This window comes from Bos grunniens, chromosome 13 (assembly GCF_055505025.1).
Source record: "Bos grunniens cultivar Pamir isolate PY7600 chromosome 13, Bosgru_T2T1.0, whole genome shotgun sequence".
Taxonomy (NCBI): domain Eukaryota; kingdom Metazoa; phylum Chordata; class Mammalia; order Artiodactyla; family Bovidae; genus Bos; species Bos grunniens.
The window spans coordinates 63,920,021-63,943,496 of record NC_141177.1 but is presented as its reverse complement, the minus strand read 5'-3'; the positions used below and the strand labels follow the sequence as shown (position 1 = coordinate 63,943,496).

General features: G+C 44.4%; 1 protein-coding gene across 6 annotated transcripts in view; it reads left to right on the top strand.

The window, feature by feature from the left end:
* Positions 1–880: 880 nt before the first annotated feature.
* Positions 881–23,476, top strand: part of NRP1 (neuropilin 1) — a 147,134-nt gene continuing 124,538 nt past the window's right edge. The window contains exons 1-3 of one of the 6 annotated variants that reach the window (XM_086334588.1): positions 881–1,127; positions 2,449–2,966; positions 6,332–6,506. In XM_086334588.1, the coding sequence (XP_086190714.1) occupies positions 2,894–2,966; positions 6,332–6,506 (248 nt within the window). In that variant the 5' untranslated portion in view covers positions 881–1,127; positions 2,449–2,893. Of the gene's footprint in view, positions 1,128–1,649; positions 1,845–2,377; positions 2,967–6,331; positions 6,507–23,476 lie in introns of those variants that run through there. The other 5 variants (XM_086334590.1, XM_086334587.1, XM_086334589.1 and 2 more) reach the window with 5 other exon arrangements.

Below are 23,476 nucleotides of genomic sequence, written 5' to 3'. Positions count from 1 at the left end.
AGAGTACCTACTGCGTGTCTTAGTTGGTTGGAGAAAGGCTGGCAAAATGCTCAGCTGGAGAGCAAGAAAGGCGTTTTCTGCGTGCCGACCCTTCCCCGGGAAAGGCGGATGGGAGGAAGGGGGCGAGGTGGCGGGGCAAGAGCAGTGCCTCTTGGAGCGCAGGATCTGGTGGCTTTGTTAGCTTGGTGGGTTCAGACTGGGAAATGCACACTCAGCAGGGAAAAGGGAAGAGAGATTGGCGGCAGTTTTCTAAAAACAACACGGTTCAAGTCTCCGCGAGTGCCCCCTCGCTCACCCCGCGGAGGCACAGACGGGTCAACCCGGTCCCGGGAGCGCGCGGGGCCGCGCGGGTCCCACTGGGAAGGAGGCGGGCAGCCGTGACTCCGGGACGCCCCGGCGCTGCGCCGCGCGGTTCCACTTCTCTGTCAACCTGCCAGTTTCGGAGAGGCGCCTCTCCCTCCGAACCTCGGGCTGAGGTCGCCCGGGGTTACCCCAAATCTGACGATGCCGCTCGCCCCGAGCAGCCGAGGATTGCTACTGCCGGGGGTGCGCCTGGGACTGAGAGGAAAGCGGGGAGGAGGCGTCGCGCGCCCGCGGTAGCCAAAGCGCCCGGGCTTCTCTCCGCGGCGATGGCTCCCAGGGGTCTGCGCGGGCGCGCCTGGCGCCCGGTCTCACCCCGCCGCTGTCTCTTCCGCCCCGCCCAGGCGTTTAACTCTCGGCCTTACAGTGCCACCTTCCCACCCAGAGTCCGGGGTGGGATAGCGGGGAAGTAGGAAACCAGCTAGGGCGAAGAAGCGCTCGGGCCCGGGCGGCGGGGAAGGTTGGGGGCGGGGGGGATGACGACTCGTGCGCCCAGGAGGCCGGTCTCCAGCTTGGAGGCGGGGACTCCCCCGGCGCTGGCCCGCAAGCCCGAGGTGCAGCTTTGCACCGCGCGCGGGGATCATCTGTACCCCAGCCGGGGCGCGTCACCGCGCCCAGCCGCCACCCGCTAGAGCGGAGCCCTAGCCCGGGCCCGCGCGCGCTGGGCCGCCTCTCTCGCGTCCCGCCCCTAGTTCTTCCGCCAAAACCTTTGACCAGAGTCTTCCTGCCAACATTCCTAAATCTCTTTTGCCAGCTCTTTGCGCCAGGTAGGAATAAGGCTCTGCTTTCGGGTGTGTGCAGAAACGCCGTTCCCAGAAGGCGGCTGACCTTTTCACCTTCCCCACGAACTCCTTCGGAGGGGGCCCTGGGCATTTACCTTCTCAAGGGCCGGATTCGCAGCCAAAACCTGTTTGTTCCCTGAAATGTCCTTGCTATTCCTATCTGCAGAGGCTTTCTGCACCAGTTCCCGGAAAACCCTTCGGGGACCGAACTGGGGGGCATCCAGAGCCCACTGAGGACGCGCTGCCGTGGGAGGCGGGGGTGGGCCGGCGTGACAACGGCCTGTAGCCGGAGCGGGCACCGTGAGAGCCCGGCCAAGAGCAACACCCCGACCCCGCCACTGTTCCTGCTCCCCAGTGATGCACAGGAGCCCCGACCGCTGGACCCCTCATTTCCAAACCCCGAGCACCTGGGCTCCGAATGAGGTGGCTGGGCGGGGTCGGGCGACGACTGCCCCCTAGCTGGAAGGCTCACCACCTTCCACCCTCCGGCGTCCCCTCTGGCCGGGAGGAGAGGACACCAGATCTTCGGCAACAATGGAGCCCGCGGCGCGCGGCGCACACCCGGGCTCGCCAGGCGCCCAGCCGCGCGCCCCGATACGGGGCAGGGAGGCCGGGCGGGGCTGCAGCACAGCATAGTCCGCGTGAGTCTACTGACTCGGCTCTACGTGGCAGCGACACTGCCGACCCTCGCCCGGCTCCGGGGTGCGTCCCCAACCCCAGCCCCTTTCCTCGGCCCCTTCGGGCCTGACCCGCAACGTCCAGGGGCGCCCTGCTGCTCCTGCCCCAGGTCACGACCCTAGGTCACGCCTTGGGCTCCTCCCGGGGGTTTCGGAGTTGGGAGAAGCAGCCGCCACCTCCCGGGCGCGCTGCCTGTCTCCGGCAGCCGACCCCCCAAAATCCTAGCGGAACTGCCCCGCTCTCCCCCGGGGGCCCGAGCGAGCATGCCGAGGTGGGCTAGCCCGACCCTGGCGCTGCCACCGACCTCGACCACCGGTTCCCCCCCAAACACATCCGCCACCCGGCCCTGGGCACGGAGTCTCGGCGCCTCCCTGCCGGGGAAGATCCCAGCAGGGCCTGTGGGAGAGACGGACAGACGGACGGGGAACGTTCAGGGAGAGAAACTTGTTCCTCCCCGTCTCTGTCAGGCAGTCGCCGGCGAGCCTGTGCGGGGAGAGGGGCGGGGGGAAGCGAGGGAAGGGCTCCAGAAGGGGAGGGGAGGAGGCGGTGGGGGAGGCGGGGGTGCAGTTGGTGAAACTCCTCCGTCTCCCGCTCATCTTTTCATTGCTTGCTCCTCTTCTTCGCGCAGACACCCCGACCTCCCTTGGGCGCCAGCTCCCCGGCTCCAACGGGTCCAGAATCAAGCCGAATTTTTTTTTTCTTTCTTTCTGGAAATTGGCGTTGGTGTGTCTCTACGTCCCTCCTCCCCCTCCCACACCCCCACCTTTTTTTTTTTTTTTTTTTTTTTGAGACATGGCCCGGGCAGCGGCTCCTGGAAGAGGAACAAGTGTGGGAAAAGAGAGAGGAAACCGGAGCTAAATGACAGGATGCAGGCGACTTGAGACACAAAAAGAGGAGCGTTTCTCTCGGATCAAGGCATTGCCTCGCCGCTTTTCTTTCTCCAAAACGGTCTGAGGATTTTACAGCTCCGGGAGGAGTGAACGCGCTCCGGATCGTGGAGATCGCCCCGGTGCTCTGTTTTCCCCGCACGTTCGGTTCTCCCGCGTTCGCCCCGGAGACCCGGCGAAGGGAGGATGGAGAAGGGGCTGCAGCTCCTGTGCGCCGCGTTAGCCCTGGTCCTCGGCGCGGCCGGCGCTTTTCGCAACGGTAAGTGACAGGCGGAGGCGCGCGGCCGCGGGGGTGAACCCGGTTCCCGGCTGCCCGCGCCCAGCTGCCGGGACCTACCGGGGAGAGCCGCCTCCCGGTGAAGGAAACTTTTAGCCAGACGGAGAAATAAAGAAGTAAGATCAGTCGTTGTAGGTAGGGCAGGGAGATTTCACGTCCTCTGACTCCCTCCTGAAGTTGGTTGTTTAGCCATGGGGTATTTCCCACCTCTGCTACAAGGCAGAGCGCCCTACCTTCCCAGATCAGCGCACCAATTATCTTAATAATGTTTCCTCCCCAAGGCAATTAGAGGAGACTCCCTTTCAAAAATATGATGGCTGTTGAAAGTTAATGAACACTTTACCGGGAGCACTTCCTGGTTCTCCGACAGCTCCCCCGAACTGATTCCTGTGGTGGGTGCCCGCAGGAGATAGCGGTTTGCGGGTGGGTGTTAGTCCCTCCTCCGCTTTTCCAAACCAGCCCTGCTCCGTCTGGAGTATGAATGAAAGTTATATCGCGTCAATAAAGGAATCTGATACACACGCTGTAAGGCACCAGGATATGTGAAAATCCCCTAACCTAGTTGCAGCTTCCACTTAGCTTTTAAAACCTCTCAGTGTTAAGTAAATGGAAGACCGTGCTGGGTTAGAAGCAGTATCCTGTAACGTAAATAGTGTGTTTTAAAATGGGATCTGGTTGTAGGCATGTTCGACTTACACTGTAAAGTAGGTGGAAGCAAGGGGGCGGGTGACATTATCTTTACAGTAAGTCTTCAGCAATTATTATTAACTAATTATCAAATATTTACTTTAGCCTGGCTTAGATTTCAATCAGAGTAATTAGAACGAGAGCCCATCCGCTACTTACCGGTGGTATATTGTTTTAATAAGAGACCACAAGTGGAGGAGTTCATACCGAGAGGAATTTAAATCACATCTTTATGATGGGCGTTAATCTCTCTAATATGCTTTTTAGAGGTTTCGTGATTGAAGCAATAGATTTCCCGAGCAGCTACCAAGCAGTGTTCTAAAAGATATGCTTGGAAGCAAAACACACACAATTGTGAATGTAGAGTTCAATTTATTAATGAACCTCAGACGATGGAATCCTTCTCTAGTCTGGCAGAGAATGAAATAACACTCACCTCCAATTGAAAGAGCTCCAGTGGTTAGACTTTAGAAATTACAGTAACCCAACATCTGCTTCCACGGTGGCGGGTGTTCATAGGATGGATTTGAAATCCAATGCCAATAGCTTTCAGACTTTAGGCTGTGAACTCCATATGTATGTCTGTGTGTGTGTGTGTGCATGTGTGTGTGTATATACATACATGAGAGATATACATACTTCCCAATTTTCTTAGCAGAAATCTGGGGAATGCTGAGACCCTAAGCTGCAGTCAGTGACTTGACTGGTTAAACCTATGTTGCTATACTTAACAGTGACCAAAGCCAGTTAATGCCTCTAGCTCAGCAGACCTTTCCCAGCCATGTCCACCTCCTTGGAGTACCAGTGTCTGCTAAATTAATTCATTAACCTTATTTAGGACTAATGGTCCAGAATCATTAGAAACTGCTCGTTCTTAATCAAGTGTTAGAGAGATTTAACAGAGCCAGGGAGTCTAGGAGTCCACATTATCTTATTACACTGTCACTTTCTCAGAAGTCACAGATTAAAGAGCTCTGGTGTGGTACTGAGTCCACCTAAATGTCTTCTGAAGTGACTCTGTCGAGTGGCTACAAGCAGTGCTGTTTTATTTCACTCCTTAACAGATGCCAGACACTGCCATGATGTTTGTACAGAGCTGGAGGAGACTTAATGAGATGGGGTTGCTTTCCAAGTTTTCTGCACATTTAAAATAATGCAAGAGCCTCTGCAGAATAACATAACAGAGTCCAGTATGATCATTAGCTGAGATTCTGAACTCCAGTTACAACACGATTTCTTCTTGGCAAACCTTAAGCTTCTAAAAGCTAAGGCAAAGGAAACCCTTATAAGGCTATCCCCACCCCCCCAACAGTCTAAGAAACAAAGTCAGAAACATCTAGCAACTGAGAAAAACAAAGTAATTTATATTGTCTTCTCTTTTAATTTATGGGAAATGATTTCTGTAATGCATGTAGCTTTATGCATTTTTGATGTGCACTTCATCTTTCATTTCCATTTGACCTGGTTTTCCTGTAATAAAATTCTGTAGATTTATAAATTCATGCTGAGAGCAAAGAATGCCATTCTTTTTCCACAGGGAATCTATTAGATGCAATATTAAAATCTATATATACCATTACTGAAAATTTGTGATTGATAGGCTTATATGTTTCACTGCTTTCATACCTGTTCCTCTTAATATAGCTTATGCACCGAATTTTTATTGCTCAAAATTAAGCATCAATAAATGTGGCAGCCTTTCAGGCTGAGACTCTCTAATATGAAATCCATCATAAAAAGTGACAGTGAGGGTCCGTACTGAACAATAAAGCTGCCCAAAGACTGGTTTCTTTGGCTCTCAGTGAATCACTTCAGGTTTGGGGTTTTTTTTTTTTTTTTGAAAGGAAGGTCAAAAGTAGTTAGCTCACCTTTTCTAAAATGTGAGGGTGTAACTCACCATCTGTGATACCCAGACCTCCATGTGGGCGAGTTTTTTCCAACATGTAGGTAATTAGAATTAATCTGTGTAGCTATTTATTTTTCTTTCTGCCAGTTACTTTGATCTGGTCTCCAAAACTGAGCAACTTTCCTCGGAGCAGTAGAGCTGAATTATTTCTGCTTCACCACATCTACTTTGTTCCCTGATGCTCTGGATCTCAAAGACCAGAGATAACTCAAAATCACTTAGATTTACAGGCAGATAAGACAACAACAAAAAGGGTTTGGCTTTAAGCCAGTTGAAGTCCTGGATGACAATCCCCACTGATCAATGACACAGACCAGGCTTATCATCAAACAGCAACACAAGGGGTCGAATGGCATCTTTTAGTCGCCTTCACTTAGAACTTGCTACTTAATGTGATTACACTTCTGGGGGTATAATTAAGTCTAGCAGAAGCTCCCTGGGGACCATGTTAACATCTATTGAGGACTTAATGTTTTTAATGCTGGAAGACCTTTTTCTTGGGAGGGAACTTTGTGGGAGGTGGGGATGGAGCCCTTTCAGCTCTAAGTCCTCCTGAACCAACTTCCTGAGATCAAAGAGCCTTCTTTGGAGGCGTGTTGCTATCAGCGCCACCTGAAGGACCTGCAGGCACCTCTTGGAGCTCCCCTTAAAAACTTATGGAATGTTTAATAACCTGCCATTGATACGTAAAAGTAGAATACCTAACTGGTTGTACAGGGAACCATCTAGTACTAAAATGTTAATTTTATTGCAGATAAGTGTGGCGATACTATAAAAATTGAAAGCCCCGGGTACCTTACATCTCCTGGTTATCCTCACTCTTATCACCCAAGTGAAAAATGTGAATGGCTGATTCAGGCTCCGGACCCATACCAGAGAATCATGATTAACTTCAACCCTCACTTCGATTTGGAAGACAGAGACTGCAAGTAAGTGAAAATGTTTGAACAGGGCACCACAGCACCATCTAGTGGGCGCGGGTGTTATGGGTGGGGGGAGTCTGAACCGTCTAAGACGTAAATGGATCCAGGAGGAATTCCGATCTAGGCCAGATCGTGTGTCAATGGTATGGAAATTAAATTATGTTAAGTGATTTCTGAGTTCCCTAAACCAGGGAGATTATATTTAAATGTGTAATCTCTCATAGTCTTTTTCTTGTTAGCACTTTTGGTTGGGGAACTTGTGTTAAGAAAAGTGTATTTAGGTTTCTTTTTTTCCTGGAAAGGCGAAGAATTAGAAACCCAACCTCTTGCTTTTTATTAAATATTGTGAGTCTCTAACATGCAGTGCATTGGCAGACAGTGAGGTTGGGGTTTTTTTGAACAAATCTGGGGCATATTTTGTGATTGAAGAACTGTGTTTATCTTACTGAGTTTGACATCACCAAAGCAAATTGTCAGTGGGGGAAAAAAAAAACCATGGCATACAGAGTAAGTCTAATGAAGGACTTTTATAGTAGATTAATGATCACAAGTCTCTTATGAAAAATGCTAAAAAATTGTTAATTCACAATAATATGATGTTTGTTCATGTGCTTTAGCCTTCCTATCTCTTTCAATGGTTAAGTTACTAATAATCAATTTTTGCCAGGTTTCATTACTATAAAAACATTATCAGTAGAGAAACAGAATAAATTATAAATCATCACTTTGTATGAAAGAATTGTGCGTAAGTTTTGCTTTCCACAGTTGGAAGGTATGTTTTAACAATGCAGGCAGCAGTTCACGCGGGTCCAAATTTGCTTTCCTCACTGGACATCCAGCAGACCACCTGGCTCTGTCATGTCCACCTCATCCGGTTCTACCATGCTGTGTATTCTCCAGAGACCTGAGCCTGAATATCAACCTCTAATGACGTTTAGACATTTTAATCTCACTTCTAAAGTGTTTCTCAAGGACTGATAGGTTTTCCCAAGTTTTAAAATCAGTCTGTTTGATATAACTATATACAGTGTAGGCTACTATTTCCATTGGATAACATTATTATGCAGGCAGATTCATTATTTAAAATATTTTCTTTACAAACACATAATAACCCTTGTAGAGAAGAACAGAATAGTATGAAAATGTTCCCACCTGTCGGAAGTCCTCCAGAACCTGTTGGATTCTGGGGGTAAACTAGTTTTTCATGGCCAGGGAAATGACATCATCTGGTTAATTCAACATCTGGTGCCTGGAGAATTAGCATACATTCATGTGCTGTTGATCAATTTCCAAATAATCAGCAGACACTACAGTAAAATTATGCCAATTTCGATTTAATCTTTGTTCTGTGATTCAGAAGTGCTTCAGGGCATTATATTGACTTTTTAATCTTGTGTGAAAGCTGCCATTAATAAAGTGTTCCAGTAACTTCTTGGAAATGGGAAATTCATTCTCTCTCCTTTTTTTAAGCCAATATTCTGTATGGTGGTTTTTACAATGTCTATTGCGAGACAACCTGAAGATTTATTTTCCATTTCATTTATTTTGTTTTGTGTTATGTTTTTGCATCTTGACAATACTTAAACTGCTAGAGGGGGCTTCCCTGGTGGTTCAGTGTTAAAGAATCCATCTGCCAATACAGGAGACTTGAGTTTGATCCCTGGGTTGGGATGATCCCCTGGAGAAGGAAATGGTGACCCACTCCAGTATTCGTGGCCTGGGAAATCCCATAGACAGAGTAACCTGGTGGGCTATAGTCTATGGTGTCTCAAAAGAATCGGAAGTGACTTAGTGAGTAAGCAACAACAAGGAGCTGCTATAGGAGATATTTTTAAGAAACTCTGGTAAAACACACTCAAGTAATAGCATTATTCCTCAAAATAAGGTGCTATTAGATTCCAGGAAACTCATGTTTGCTGATTTCTGATCTGAGAGTCTTGACCATGTACATGTGTCATATAATAAAGAATTCAGAGTAGTTATTCGAAGTTGTGTGCTGGTCAATGTTAGCAACTGGATTTGAGGAGGGGATGGGTCAAGTCTGGATCTATGGTATTTACCAATTTCTGTAGTGAAAATTTTCTCTACACGGCCAATTTCAAACCACCCAGTGTGTCACTATGCACAGATTTGCAAAAAGATGTGCACATTTGATTCTCATGAGTTGGTGTGAGCTGGCTCCAACACCCAACTGCACAGGTGTGGAAGAAGGGGAAGCCAGTTGCATGAATTAATGTATGGAAAGTGTTTGTAAGCATCTGGCACATGTGTGCATGCTAAGTCGCTTCAGTCATATCTGACTCTGTGTGACCCCATGGACTATAGCCCACCAGGCTCCTCTGTCCATGGGATTCTCCAGGCAAGAACACTGCCATGCTCTCCTCCAGGAGAATCTTCCCCTCCAGGGAATCTGGCACATAGCAGACCTTAAATAATTATCTGCCATATCATGGTGTGAGGTCGAGCATGGTGGGAGCAGGGGGCAGCTTTTTTGTTAGTTTTGTTTTTTAAAGATAATAAGAAAAGGGGATCACTATAACTCAGAGTAAAGGACCATTTTAATGATATCAGCAAGAAACTGGCCAATAAGACTGTTTCTGTAATTATGATGGTGAGTTTTGTGTTTTAATGCTTCAGAGTAAGGTGGTTTCTTAATTGTAGTAAGTGAGGATTTGTTCTCTGTGAAGAAGCCATCTCCTGACCAGTCTTGAAGGCTGATATATTTAGCTTGCTGTAGTCAGTGGAGATTATGGTCCTGGAGAATATATCTGTGCCCTGTTTTCAAGTGTTGCTGCCTGACATTTTATCAATAGAAATTCCCAAAATGATATAGGAAGACCAACTTAGGACATTTGCCATCACTATCTTCTCTGCCTGGATCCACATGACTCCTAGTTATTGTTGAAGTTTGCAGTTGAAAATTCAACAAATGCGGCACAATTCTTTTCTCCTTTGGTAAAGATTGTGAGAAGAGTCCACAGCTTTAAAATCTATAGGGGATTATAATTCTCTAGAGGAATGGAAAGCACCAGAAACTCCTGTCAGAAGAAATTCATAGACTTCAGTTTATGTGGGATGTGCAAAAATATAGATTTGGGGGTTTTGATGGATTGTGGGCTTGTTTTATTTATAGTAAATGACAGAGTTTGGGTGGACTGTGGAATTCTTTTGTTTACAATAAGCAACTTCCAAAAATGTATTTGAGATGACACATCGCGTTCAGAGAACTGGTAAGCTCCTACTGATCGTGTCTGTTAAGAACAAGTTGTTTGTATTATTTGAGATGCTTAACGTCTCCCTGTTTCAGCTGTATCTAATACCAGTCAGGAGGACTTGCTGTACCATGATGTCGTAAGATAAAATAGGGTAGTGGACATGAAAGCCCTTTGAAAACTGAAACTTTCACTTTAGAAACTCCCCTCGGAAGCAGCTGTTATATTATTAGGCTATCTTTAAGAACTTGGTGATTATTAGAACATTCAGATTTAGGAAGCTAGGCAAACTAAATATACTGATCCAGTAGTGGGATCATCTGCATATAATACACTCTGCATTTCCCTTGAAACTGTCAGTATTTGAATAGTCAGCTTTCACAGTGGGAAAGCTCAAGAAATCAATTCCTTCATGCATCTGCTTGTGGCAAAAACATCCTGGAGACCAAAGTAGTCAGTTGTTTCTTAGAGCGTAGGGATAAATAAATAATTAAATAGACAAGTTCTGGTAGGAAAAATATTTTTATTTTGCTTTTTATTTTTTGGTTTTCTTTATCGTGAAATGAAGATATCCTCTCATAATTTTAACCACGCAGTGAAATGCACACAACTTTTCTTGTGAAGAATGCCAAGTCTGGCCCAGTACATAATTAACTTATGCTAACTTTGCAAAAAGGTTTTTTTACAGTGGATGTCAAGGGGGGATAGTTCCTTTAGGAAAATGTCCAAGTTGTGTTTGGCAGCTTTAAAAATCAACCATCTATGTGTAGGCCACCCCTGAATCAGGTTTCATTGCAAATAAGCATCAAAAATATTGGCACTTCCTGAATTCTTTCACTGAACAAGGTGTGGTATCAGTCCATCCATGGGGCCAGAGAGCATCTGTCTTGGGGCTAACCTTGTGCTGGGATTTCTAGCTAAATAGACTGCCTAGTTTTACTGTAATGTTGATACCAGAGGAGGCTAGAGAATGTTCTGAGTGGAGAAGACGTTGAGGGAAAAAGAGGAATCCGATTTCTCTCTTTTGCACCAGCAAACTCCTCCATGCTTGTGAAGTGTCAAAGTGGAGCCAAAAGCAGAGAAGAAAGAAAAAGCCACCTGCTGAGTGTTTGTCAGAAAGCAGTGTTCATTGTGCACTGAAAATGGTGTTCAGTATTCACATTGAGCTGGTTGGGTCTTACTCCACTGGGGTTTCCTTCAGTGGTAAAGCGGACATCTTGACTCTCATAAAACTTTATATCTGCATAATAAACAAGAATGTCATTGATACAGTAGTTAGAATTTATGGCGTTTTTCCGGTTTCCCAGCAATGCAAACTATCAGCATGATAATTTATAATGGTTTGTGACAAATACTGCTGAGCAAAGAGGTGTGTGGTTACATTCAGATCAGATGTCGTCATCTGGGGAGCAATAAAAATTTCACAGACATTGGGTTAAAAACATTAAGAAAATGAATGTGAATCTCCAGAAAGAGAGCCTGAAAAAGTGGCGGTGATGGGCGAGAAGTGAGGTCTTCTGAGTGACAAGTTCCTGACTTCATTGCCTGATTTGTCAGGGCTGTTTTGTAGGGTTGCATCAAGACACCAGACTAATTATTACCCATAGAAGCTTTTCTATATCCAGTTTAGATTTGTAGTCTCTCTCTTCTGTAGTCAATAATTCAGTGTCTTTTTCTTAATTCAACACAGTCAAAGGAAGATTTTACTCTAGTAACTTCATATGAAATTTAGACACAATAGAACTTAATTAAATAGTGGTGATATTCAAGTTTGGGGCTTTGTTGGAATAAATCACACATTGTATCTTTGACACTACTTTTAAAATTTCCTAAGTTGTTATAAACTTTGAAACACCATTTATTTTCATAGAATATAAACTCACTGAAGGAAAATTAATCTGCCCTTAGTTCCTCAAATCTGATTATTCCTGAAAATGTAATTATACAATGGTCACTTTGTCATTTATAGGGAACTCTAAGTTCCATTTTTGGTTTCCCTAAGTAATATTTTTTGCTTGATATTTGCTTTGTTTGGCATAGATTTTTGTATTAATTTTCATTTTTAGAATTGCATTAAGGTACTTTTTATCCTGATTAGGGAGTTTTTGTATCTGAGGCATGGGTGTTTCCCCTAGTCCTACTCTTGGGTTTTTGAGCATCACTTAGACCAAATCAAACAAAGACCTTATTTTTATGGAAAACAGTGGGTATTCTCTGCCAAAGTACTTCTCTTTTTTTCTTTGTGAAATATAAAAGTCTATTAAATTATAATCTCTATCTAGAAAAATATACAAAGTAACATTTGATGCAATTTTACAATGGGAGCATATTCATGTAAACAGTTTAGAATCAGAGCAAACATCTCCAACTTCTTAGTAAGAGGTCGCCTTCTGTCCACTGTCAGTCTCTGACCTTTGGCCTCAAGGGCAACTGCTGTCCTGACTTGTGTAATTCCATTTTTATAAAGTTCAAAATCAGACAAAACTCAACAATAGTCTTGAAGTCTGTATGTACCATCCTTTGAAAATAGTCATATTCTTTGGAATGGGGATAGAAAAAAAATGTGTACTGTTCTAATCAGAAAGTACAACTGAAGTATTTTTCTTATATTTTTTTAATGACAATTATAGAAATATATTTATTGCTTTACTATGGTTATGTTCAAAGAAGCACAAAACTGTTGGTCTGGAGCCTGATTTTTATGCAAGGGAAATTCAGAATGATCTTTCTTTGCTTTATTTTCCCTCATCTTTTCATTGTTGATTTCGGTCTCAAGTAACTTCCCAATATGGGCAATATGAGAGGCACCACCACCAAACTAAATTCAATTAAAATACTATTGAATGGGTAAAAAATGAACTCTTCTCAGAACAGTGGAGGTCAGGGTTGTTGCTACCACCTGCAGCATCCTTGTTTGCTGCACAGGCAGATAATTATCTACTTTCTGCCTTTTGATTTCTTTCTCCATTAGCAGTGATTTAATTTGAACAGAACCCCACGTGTTTAATAAAATTAATTTCCTTTATTATTTCTTCCTATGAGCAATCACATTGGATCATAATGAATTTTTAGTATTACTAGGTTGTCCGGGGGTGGGGAGGGCGTTTCTGTAATTCGAAAGAAGCAACCTTTATGAGAAGCTAAAAGAGAAGATTAGTTGAAATCTTATCAAATTGAATCAACATGTGCATGGCATTTCCAACCAGATCTCACTTTGAGGAGGAGGCACTTCAGAATCGATCCAAGGGAGACATATGCCTTCAACCAGCATGCGTATTCTCAGCTCCTTCCCTTCCAGCATAAAACTTGATACTTGCATGCATGCTGACATCCTTCGGCAGAAGCACACACACAAACATATGCGTGTGTGTGCTTGCGAGGAAGGCTATAAAATGAACTTAACTAATGGCCATTGTAGGATTCATCAAGGCTGATCATTAAGCCTAAAGAAAAATAAGAGACAAGATTAGTGTTCAGATCAGGTTCCAAATGCGTCTTAATTGGCTGTTTGTAATCAATCCTGATTGTAGGAGTCAGTAAGTTGGCAGAACATAGCCCCTCCAAAGAAAAATTTCCCTGCTCTTCTCTGGTTAATTGAACTGTGTCCAGTGTCCAGGTCAGTTAGGATGACAAGCGGTCGAGGTAGCTCTCAGACTGGCTGTGAAGCGCGCCAAACACACCATGATGGCTTATGGTTGAAATCATTTAGTATCTACAGATAGCTTAGAAATGAACTGCTTTCATTCAGAATTCTACTCAATTTTGCAGCAGCACAGACAGAAACAAAACAAAACAAAACAAAACAAAACTGGCTTCTGGCCATTCCGTTGCTTCTAAAATAGTTTTTCTCCTCATCAAGCCCAGGTCTGTATTGTACACATCTTGTATCATATTTATGTGCAACATGTTTTTTTCTCCTTTAAATAATCAGTAGAGTGTTTACAAAGGAGTCATCATGTTCTTATTGTTGGGTCTTCTGTGGCTGCCATAAGCTTTCTAAACACCCTAGGCTTCATCTCACTTAATCTTTTTTTTAAGACTTTTTTTTTGATATGTACCATTTTAAAAGTCTTTATTGAATTTGTTACAATATTATTTCTGTTTTGGTTTTTTGCCTAGGAGTCATGTGGGATCTTAGCTCCCCTACCAGGGGTCAAACCCACACCCCATCCATTGGAAGGTAAACTCTTAACTATTTGACCACTAGGGAAGTCCCTGTCTCAATCTTTGTATACCCATTTTGCAGATGATACTACTGGCGCTTAGGGAAGTTAGATTAACTGAGCCCAAATGCTCAGCTGCTGCCCCAAATACCTTTCTATCTTTGTGATCAAAGGGACTTGGGATATACTTTTAGAATGAGAAAATTCACATGAAAATTACTAGATTATTTTTTACTTAGCTCTCATTTTCTTCCATGACACACCCAAAAGTTTAAATACAAACCAGTTAATTCTGAAGGACTTAATTTTTAAACACTTAGTTCAGATTAAGTGAAGCCTTGTGCACAGAAACTTCCAACCAATTGACAATCTTTCCACTGAGTCAAAACTTGTCTTAACTTATCAATAAAATTCACAGTGGAGTGGGGAAGGGTAATATCTAAATTCTGGGTCCTTTGGTTGACGAAATTTGAAAACACAAAACACACATAAATATAACATTTATTTGAAGCCTGGAAACCAGGCAGCACAAAGTTTCCATTTATACAGTTGGTTCGAGGGACAAAGGATATATATACCAGCTGTATACCAGATCCTTACAAGCCCAGGAGGAAGAAGACTGGGTTCTCTTCCAAACTCCCCTCATTTGCTTCATCTCAGGCGAATAGTGGAAAAGTTTTGCTTTCCCAAAGCTTCCCTGTTGTCAGATTTCAATACTTGTGTTGGCCGCAGTGATACTGAAAGGGTTAAAGAGAGAATGTTTGCTCAAGGCACTGGGTTCCTCTGAGAAACAGAACAGTGTTTTTTGAGAAAAAACAGACACTCCAGAGTATTTTGTTTTTATCTGTTCAGATACTTGTACAAACAGCCGGCCAGGTTGGAGGTGATGGCTTGTTGCTTCTGTGATAGATTGACATGTCATGGAGAGCTTGACCTGTCCCATCTGAAAGAGGATGCTAAATGTCTCTCCATTCAAGTTCTTATATTTCTTTAGAATAGCCAGAGCAGGCAAAGGCAAGTCAGTGTAGTCACGATTCCAACTCCCCATCTGACTCTCCAGCCACTAGATGCTGTGAGCTGGTCAGCTATTGTGTATGATACCCTTGGTCAGTGAAATGGAATGGTAAAACCTAAGATGTAGTCAAAATCTTAGTCTTGGCCAGACAGCTTTAAAAAATTAGAAGTACTAAATTTAAAGACAAAAGAACACACTCTTGACTCAAAGAAAATGAAGGATGCGGAACCCCAGAACAACTTGGTAACACTAGGTTGACTTGGTCTGATTCCGGATTATTTTGTTTTTCAGGTGTCGTGACGCCTACAAGGGGTAGCCCATCATTTGATTTTTCAGTGAAGGTTGTTGACACTGCGCTAAGGGAAGTGGGAGGTGGGGTTAGCACTGATTAGAATTTTCCTTTTGTTCCCGTCAAGGAAAAAAGTCTGCATTTTCCTTACTTTTTATTCCAGTGCCAATTTCTTTGTCCCTGGCTAGGGTCACTGCTGAGTAACCATTAGGCTATATCGGGTCAGTCCTGCAGGACACCTCCTCACCTCCTTCTGTAGCTGTGTTAGCATCATACCTTGTGTGTGTTAGTTCATTAACATGAGCTGGGGATTTCTGATTGTCAGGGGACCATGTTAGCAGCTCCCTATGAAAAAGTGTTCTGGTGAAAATTAGAGACATGGGTTATAATTGCCCTCTGCCATGCATTCCCATCTGTGAGACAGGACACAGGTCCTATGGGCCAGGTTGTAGTCTATTAATGGCTTGGTTATACCACCATTAATATGATGGTTTTGACAGTGTTAATCACTATGGCTCAGGAAGACAGAACGACATCATTGTCTGTGTGGACCTAGACACAGCTTCAACTAATCTTTTTCCTTCTCTTTCTGAAGAAAACAAAATGCTTTCCTTCCTCTACCAAACTCAGTAACACAGCATGGATGAGATAATGTAGGTGGAAATATCTTAGGAATACAAGAGAGATATGTTAAATAAAGCCTAGGTATTACTCTAACGGGAAGTGCATCCGCAGGTTTTGTTCCTTAAAATAAGTTCAGACTGTAAACAATAAAGTCTGCATCCTTGGGAGGAGACACTTATAAATATTTCAAGAACACGGCGCATCTCCACAATAGAGATGGTATCTCACGCTCAGCGTGTATTCAGCCAACAAGAATTTCTGAATGTTCTTACAGTGAGTTGGCTGGTTAAATGTGTCATAATTGCAGTCTTCTAAAAATCTACACTACTATGGATAAAATAGATAATAAGGCCCTACTATATAGCACAGGGTACTCTTCTTAATACTCTGTACTGATCTATACTGGAAAAAAATTTTTTTAAAGCGTAGACATACATATATGTATAAATGATCACCTTGCTGTACAGCAGAAACTTAAAACATTTTAAATCAACTGTACTCCAGTAATGGAGAAGGCAATGACCCCACTCCAGTACTCTTGCCTGGAAAATCCCACGGACGGAGAAGCCTGGTAGGCTGCAGTCCATGGGGTCGCTAAGAGTCAGACACGACTGAGCAACTTCCCTTTCACTTTTCAGTTTCATGCATTGGAGAAGGAAATGGCAACTCACTCCAGTGTTCTTGCCTGGAGAATCCCAGGGACGGGGGAGCCTGGTGGGCTGCCGTCTATGGGGTCACACAGAGTCGGACACAACTGAAGCGACTTAGCAGCAGTACTCCAATAAAATTTTTTTTTTAATTAAAGGTGAAAATAAAAATCTAGGTGGGTTTCTGGGAAGTTCAAGGAAGATGCTCATTGTCACAAACTAGATAAAAGCTTTCATAGCCTTTAAAAAGTCATTATTTGCTCAGGTGTGCCTTTGGAAAACTTATAAACATTGGGTTGGCCAAACCATTCATTTGGGGTTTTCCCATAAACTGTTACTCAAATGAACTTTTTAGCGACCCCAATATATTCAACACAATCCAATAAGAGACCAGCCTTTCCTTTAAGACAAGAGCCAGTGTCATGGTGATTATTACAACAGGGCTGTCCCTTCCTCCCAATCAGAGAAAAAAAATAGTGCCCATATGGTTTGGTCCAAGAGTAGGGAACTACATGGATTTTGTATTATAAATTCATACAGAAAAGCAGCAGGGAAAACCATGCTTTAAAATTGACGGTCCCTCCCACCATCCCCACTTTCCCTTGGTTTCTAGCAGCCTCCGCCCTTTGCATCTTGCCGTCTCCTCCCACCATGTCGGATTAGGACAGATTTCTCAAAAGTGAGGGAGTTCTCAGTAGCCTCAAGAAAAAGCCCATCCACAGGAAGGCGCTTAGGATAGCGGCTGAGAAGAGATGACTGTGTTGGTCTCTTCGGCCCACTCCGCCCTCAAGAATGCTCGTATGTGATAAAATGCAGCCTCTCTGGGTCCCCCAGCCCTGCTTTCCTTTGAAATGACCACAGCTGTGTTTGGCTGGGAGTCCAACAGAAGGGGTTTGCTTCCCTTCTTGTGGGACCATGTAGACCGCCCGGGTCCAGTAGATTCTGTAGGACTTTCTACTCATGAGTAAAAGAAACACTTCTTGAACCTGTTACCCCTCAAAGAAAACTTTCGCCTCTCTTTCCTATGACTGCCAAGGGCTTTGAATGTGGTGTCTACACCCCAGAACTCCACTTTCTCCTTAAACCCTTTCCAGCCTGATTCCTCTCCCCTCCATTTGACTGAATTTTTTGCTCAAATCTTAGGTCCCAATAACTAGTCTCATGCCACAAACCACTGGCCTTTTCTTGGTTCAGATTTCTTCACCCTTTTCACAACATGATCCAGAACCTCGGATCTTTCTTCTCTCCTGAGTCTCATGGCCCTGCGCCATCTTGGTTTCATCGCCACTTCTCTGGCCACTTCCCATTGTGGCTAGTTTCTCTTTATCTTCCAACATTTGAATACAGGCCTTTGCCAAGGTTTAGACTTGACCCCAAATACCTTCTCCCCAAGTTGCCTTTTTGAGCCACTCAGCTCAGATTATACCAAGATTTCTGTCCACCTCGATTTGGCCTAAAGCATTATGTGTGTGTGCTGTGTGCAAATTCGTGTCCAATTCTTTTTGAGACCATGAATGGTAGCCCACCAGACTCCTCTGTCCATGTAATTTTCCAGGCAAGAATACTGGAGTGGGTTGCCATTTCCTACTCCAGGGGAACTTCCCGACCCAGGGATAGAACCTGCTTCTTCTGCGATTCCTGCCTTGGCAAGGGGGTTCTTTACCACTGTACCACCTGGGAAGCCCCCAAGCATTGGACTTAGACTTTCAAACTGTTTCTGGGTGATGCTGATTGCCTGGATGATAGACTGTTGCCCCAAATGAACCATCAAAGTGGACCCCTTCCCTGGGGAATAACTCTTTGCTGCCTTTTCCTAGTTATCCACCCTTGAGACTCTGGGACATCTCCTAATTTCTAGTTGTCCCTCAAATCAGTTTAAAGCCTCTAAATCACATATCTGCAATATCCACCATATCTGTCTTTTCTGTTGTGTTCTTCTGGTTAGCTCTCAAATCCTAACACTGGCTAACCTCTCTCTGGTGCCAATGGGTTAGCCTCAGGAGCGGGCTTCTCTTCTTCTCCCCCTCTGTTTAGAAACATCAAAAATTTCCTATTCTCTTCTTGTTTCATCTGTGCTTCTCAGCCTTGAGTTGAGAGTTCAGTTCAACCAGAAATGAAACCCTGTCACTTTCAACCACCCCTCGGGCCTTTCTCCTCTGGTTCCCTTTTATCTTCCACCCAAGTGGCCACCTTGGAGTTCTTTAGACTCACACCTGCCTTCCTACCCCAAGCATCTTCATGGGCTGTTTCCTTCCCAGATGGGCAAGGGCTTAATGCCCTACACAGACCTCCATCTCCCCATCAATATGTGGCTCATCCTCTGGCTCCATCACAGTGAGGCTTCCTTCTGAAAGCCACTTCTGATTAAACATGGTCTTGTTCTCTGTCCTTGACACTCCCAAGAGCTATGTCTATGCATCACTCATGTTCCTTCCAATTTCTATATTTAGTCATAATCATTGGTATTCAGCTTCTCTGGTAGCTCAGTTGGTAAAGAATCTGCCTGCAGGGCAGGAGGCCTATGTTCGATCCTTGGGTTCAATCCCCTGGAGAAGGAAATGGCAAACCACTCCAGTATCCTTGCCTGGAGAATCCCATGGACAGAGGAGCCTGGTGGGCTATAGTCCATGGGGTCTCAAAGAGTCAGGCATGACTGAGCAACTAAAACCTCATTGGTATTCTGGTACTATTCACTCAGCTAGTTCGGAAGATGTTCCAGAGGGGAGACTGAGAGTGGTTCCCAGCCCTGGCAGCACCTCGCATGGTGCTTTGCCTGTAGCAGCTGCTCAATTAATATTTGCCGAATTGAATTGGCCGATGGACATCCTTCTCCACGTGTTCACCTAGCACCGAAGAACTGAGTCAGCTGCCCAGGAAAAGCTCTAACTTAATCAGATATATGCACACTTATACTTTTCCTTGAGACAGTAAACCCTTTATTTTCCTGGGTAGTGGTATCAAGCTTACATTTTTCCTCTAAAAACCACTACTTTGAAAAGCCTAGAATTTCTACACATGAGTAGCTTTAGCTACATCTCAAAAAATATGCAGAGGTACAGCTTGACCGGAAGCTCTTCTTTCTGTCTCACAGCCATCTCCACCATCTGTTTTCGAGTTAGAGGCATCCAGCGTCTGAACCTTGCAGGCATAGTCCAGATCGCTAGTATATTCTGACATCCCCACAACTCTTGGAATGTTGTGTCATAACTCTGTAAACTTTGTCTATTGTATATTCATATCTGGGCTCACATCCAAACCACCTTTACATAAATTTCACACAAATAATTTAAAGCCTTCTTTCGTTCCAGCTGGTAACCCCAATAAATGCACATGCTAACTTCACAGCAGGCTTGCTGGGGGAGATGGAGAACTTGAACTTCTCCATGAGGGAGGGCCGCACGGGATGCATCCCGTGCAGAGTAGTGTAGATATGTTTGTCCACGTCACCAGGTAAAAAGCAAGCTCTGTGCCTTTGAGCAGCCACGTAAAGATGTGATCCTAGAGAGAAGACAGACCGAGGCAGCCCAAGGTGTTTCCTGAAGCAGACAGGGAGGGGTTTTAGCAGCTCCCCTGGCTCTCACCATAACAGTGCTTCCTGAGCATTTCTTAAAGCTGTGTGTCACCATAAGTGAGTGTCAGAGGGAAGGGACAAAGAAGTAGCAGGGGCATGTACGCCCCTAGGACAGCAAACACGCCGGCCACCACGGCTAGTTTCACATTCCTTCTGGCTCCTGATGCCCTGAACTTCCATGAGTTCTCTGGGGGTGTTTCTGGATGTTTCTGTTACATCTCTGGTCAAGAAAGCCATAGCACCCCCTCACTCTCACATCTCCGGTTCCTCTGCATCCAGAGAACAGAATTTCCCAGGCTGGGCGGGGGAATGATGACGTAGGGCCAAGGAAGAAGGGTCAGCTGATCATGCCCTCCGCTTGTTCTCTTTTGAGCCAGTCCGTCCCCTGTTATCACGCTCACAGTTCCCTATGATGACTCACTCGGTGGGTGGCATGTCCTCTGCATGGAGTACCTCTGGGAACCCACAGTGATCCTGAGTTCTAGAAATGACAGCCTCCAAGTACCTGTGGGCTGGTGTGTTTCATCTTTCTGCACCTACAGTTCCTCATCTGTGAGGTGGGAAGGGTGGGCCTTGGGCTCTGAGCTCCTATTGCCTCCAATATAAGGTTGGCCCAAAAGTTCGTCGGCTTCCCCATAAACCGTCATAGGAATAATAGGCCCACCTGATATAATGGGACTCAGCTTGTGCAGGGGAATTTTGGTGCCACAAGAGTCAATTCCAGAGGTTTTTTTCTGACTGCTCAGCCTGGCCCCGATGCCTGAGCCTTTCTCTGGCTTTTGACACAAGCCCCCACTGCCCCCCAGCATCTTTCTTCTTTCTTAGATCTAAGCTACCCCAGCTCAGCCCAAACCCTCCTTACCTTTTACAGCACAGCCTCTGCCTACTCTTTTTTTCCCTCCGAGACACGGACTTTATATCTGTTTTCTATGCCCAAATTGTATCTGGCATTTAAAACTCTACTTTAGCAACATTTATTCCACGGAATCATTCACTTTTTAACCTAGACTTTAATCTTACCTGTGAACAGACCTATTTTAGCAAATGAGTTATTTTTTACTTTTTTTCTTTAAAGATTTTTTTTTTGATGTGGACGATTTTTAATGTCTTTATTGAATTTGTTACAGTATTGTTTTTGTTTTATGCTTTGGTTTTTTTGCCACGAGGCATGTGGGATCTTAGCTTCCTGCCCAGGGATCGAACCCTCACCCCCTACGTTGGAAGTCTTAACCACTGGACTACTTCCACAGGAAGTCCCACAAATGAGTTACTTAAAAGAACTAGGAGTGTGGTCTCAGAAGTATTCACGTATTGTTCTGCCATTGCTGAATACAACATTTGCAGGCTGTGGAAATTCTGTGCAGGAATGAGTTGTTTGTTCTTGAAACTAGATGAGCCACAGGCCAAGTTCGAAGTGTAATTTAACTGCAGTTGATAACCTGAGTATTAACCTAAGCTCAGGTTTGATCACTAACACAAAAGTAGCTTTTACCTTATCTTTGCATTCAGCATAGCTTGTTAAAATTAGATTGTAAAGAATAGAAATTACATTGGCAAAAGTACAAAGGAATGACAACAGTGATTTTGTTCATGAATCCCATCTCACTCTTTATGTCTCCACGGCAGTGTAAGCTATGCAATGAACTATGAATCTGTTTGTAAAACAGTCTTGAATTAAGGTGCTCACTCAGACACCATTGTAAAAATAATTTTCTGAAATTGTGGTCTATCAACAGGAGATAAGATGGCACTTTGTTGTCGCCTGCTGAGGCCCATTATAAATATTTTATTTCAAAAGCAAATCACACTGAAAATACAATGTTCAGATTCATTTATTCCCACAATAGCATTTTTGCAAAGGTGTAATTTCATAATTTGACTTAGCATTGATAGCACATCATTATTTTGAAGCTCTTTGTAACCACTGGTTAATTCACACATCCTTGGGAAAGTTTATTTGCAGTTTATTTGTACCAGACCCATTTTAGAATGAAATCACCCAAATGTATAAAGACTAAGCAGCCTGCCAAAGGCCGAACAGGGAGAGAGATGTGCTTGAAAGTTGCTCTCCTTCTGTGTGTGTCCTTTCCTTAGCATATCTGACCAGACACTTCCCAAGACTTTAAACACAGATGTGCCACCAATAAAGATGAATGTTAATGATTCTATTACGGCAGGAAATTTGGTTTAAAAAAATAAGCCCAAGTTGTTCAACATGCAAATGTAAACAGAATGCAAAATGAATGAACATGTTAATTGTACTTTTCTCTCTATTTGTTCCTCCTGAGCCAAAGTTTTGTTCAAGCAAATGATCAATGGTGGACTGACGTCTAGAGTTATTTAGCTAATTCCCAGCATTAATTGAAAAATGTCTAGTATTTCTAAACACCATCCTAAAAAAAGAACTTGAACTGTCAACCCCCATTACTTTTGTCATTTTTGTCATTACATCTTTCCTAGGCCTGACCTTGAGATTTTAAACTATTCATGTTTCTTACCAATGTTGTTTGAGGGTTTGGTTTCTGCATTGATTGCACAGGCCCTGAGATTGATGGTGAACATGAGTTCACTGTTAAACATTCATCATGACACAGGCCTAGAAGAAAAATACACATGGTAATAAATTCAGAACTCACAAACTTGAAAGTTGGGATAGATTCAGGCACTTTGTAAAACATTGTTTATTTGGACACCAAAATCCTTCCTCTGATACCTCAACTGTTGTCTGCTGCCTCAGTCATTCATCATTCATTCATTCACTACATATTTATTGACTACCTAGTATGTGCCAATCACGGTTTGGGCATAGAGCACAGTGTCCTGCCTTCATGGTACTTGTGTTCCAGGAAGACAGTGATAAACAAGGAGAGCTGCTACGGCAGGAGTATCCTCTGTGCCCTTCCAGCCTCATTATCTTCCCCTGTAGTTCTAAGGCAAGCCCCCTGGGGACCTGGCTCTGGCTCCAAACAAGATGCATATAGAAAATGTCTGGCTGAGGCAACTGTTGGCTGAGCATCAAGTTCACTGCTGGCTGTGATGCTCTTGCCTTGAACCCTCTGCTGGGGCTCCAGACTCTCTGTGATTCAGCCCTTGGCTGGGCTACTCTTGTTTCCCCGAGTTCATATCATCTCCAGCCCCGAATACTTGACCAATGATGCCTATTCTCCGTGCCTGGCACTGACTGGCTATTCTAACTTTAGGTGGTGTCTTGAGTCACAGGCTTCAGGAAGCATTGGGCGTGGATGGAGTGAGCCTGTGACTTCCAGAGCTTCCCTAGATGGTTTGGGGTCACTTCAAAGTATGAAAGCCAGCTCAGAGGGGCTGCGGGGGATATGGACTCTGGGTGATTCTTATACATGAATCTCAGCGGGGACTGGACACAGTCAGCTAGGACATTTTGGAGTTGGTTTATAGCCCAAGCAGCCATTTTACTGGCTCTTCAAGTGGAATAAATT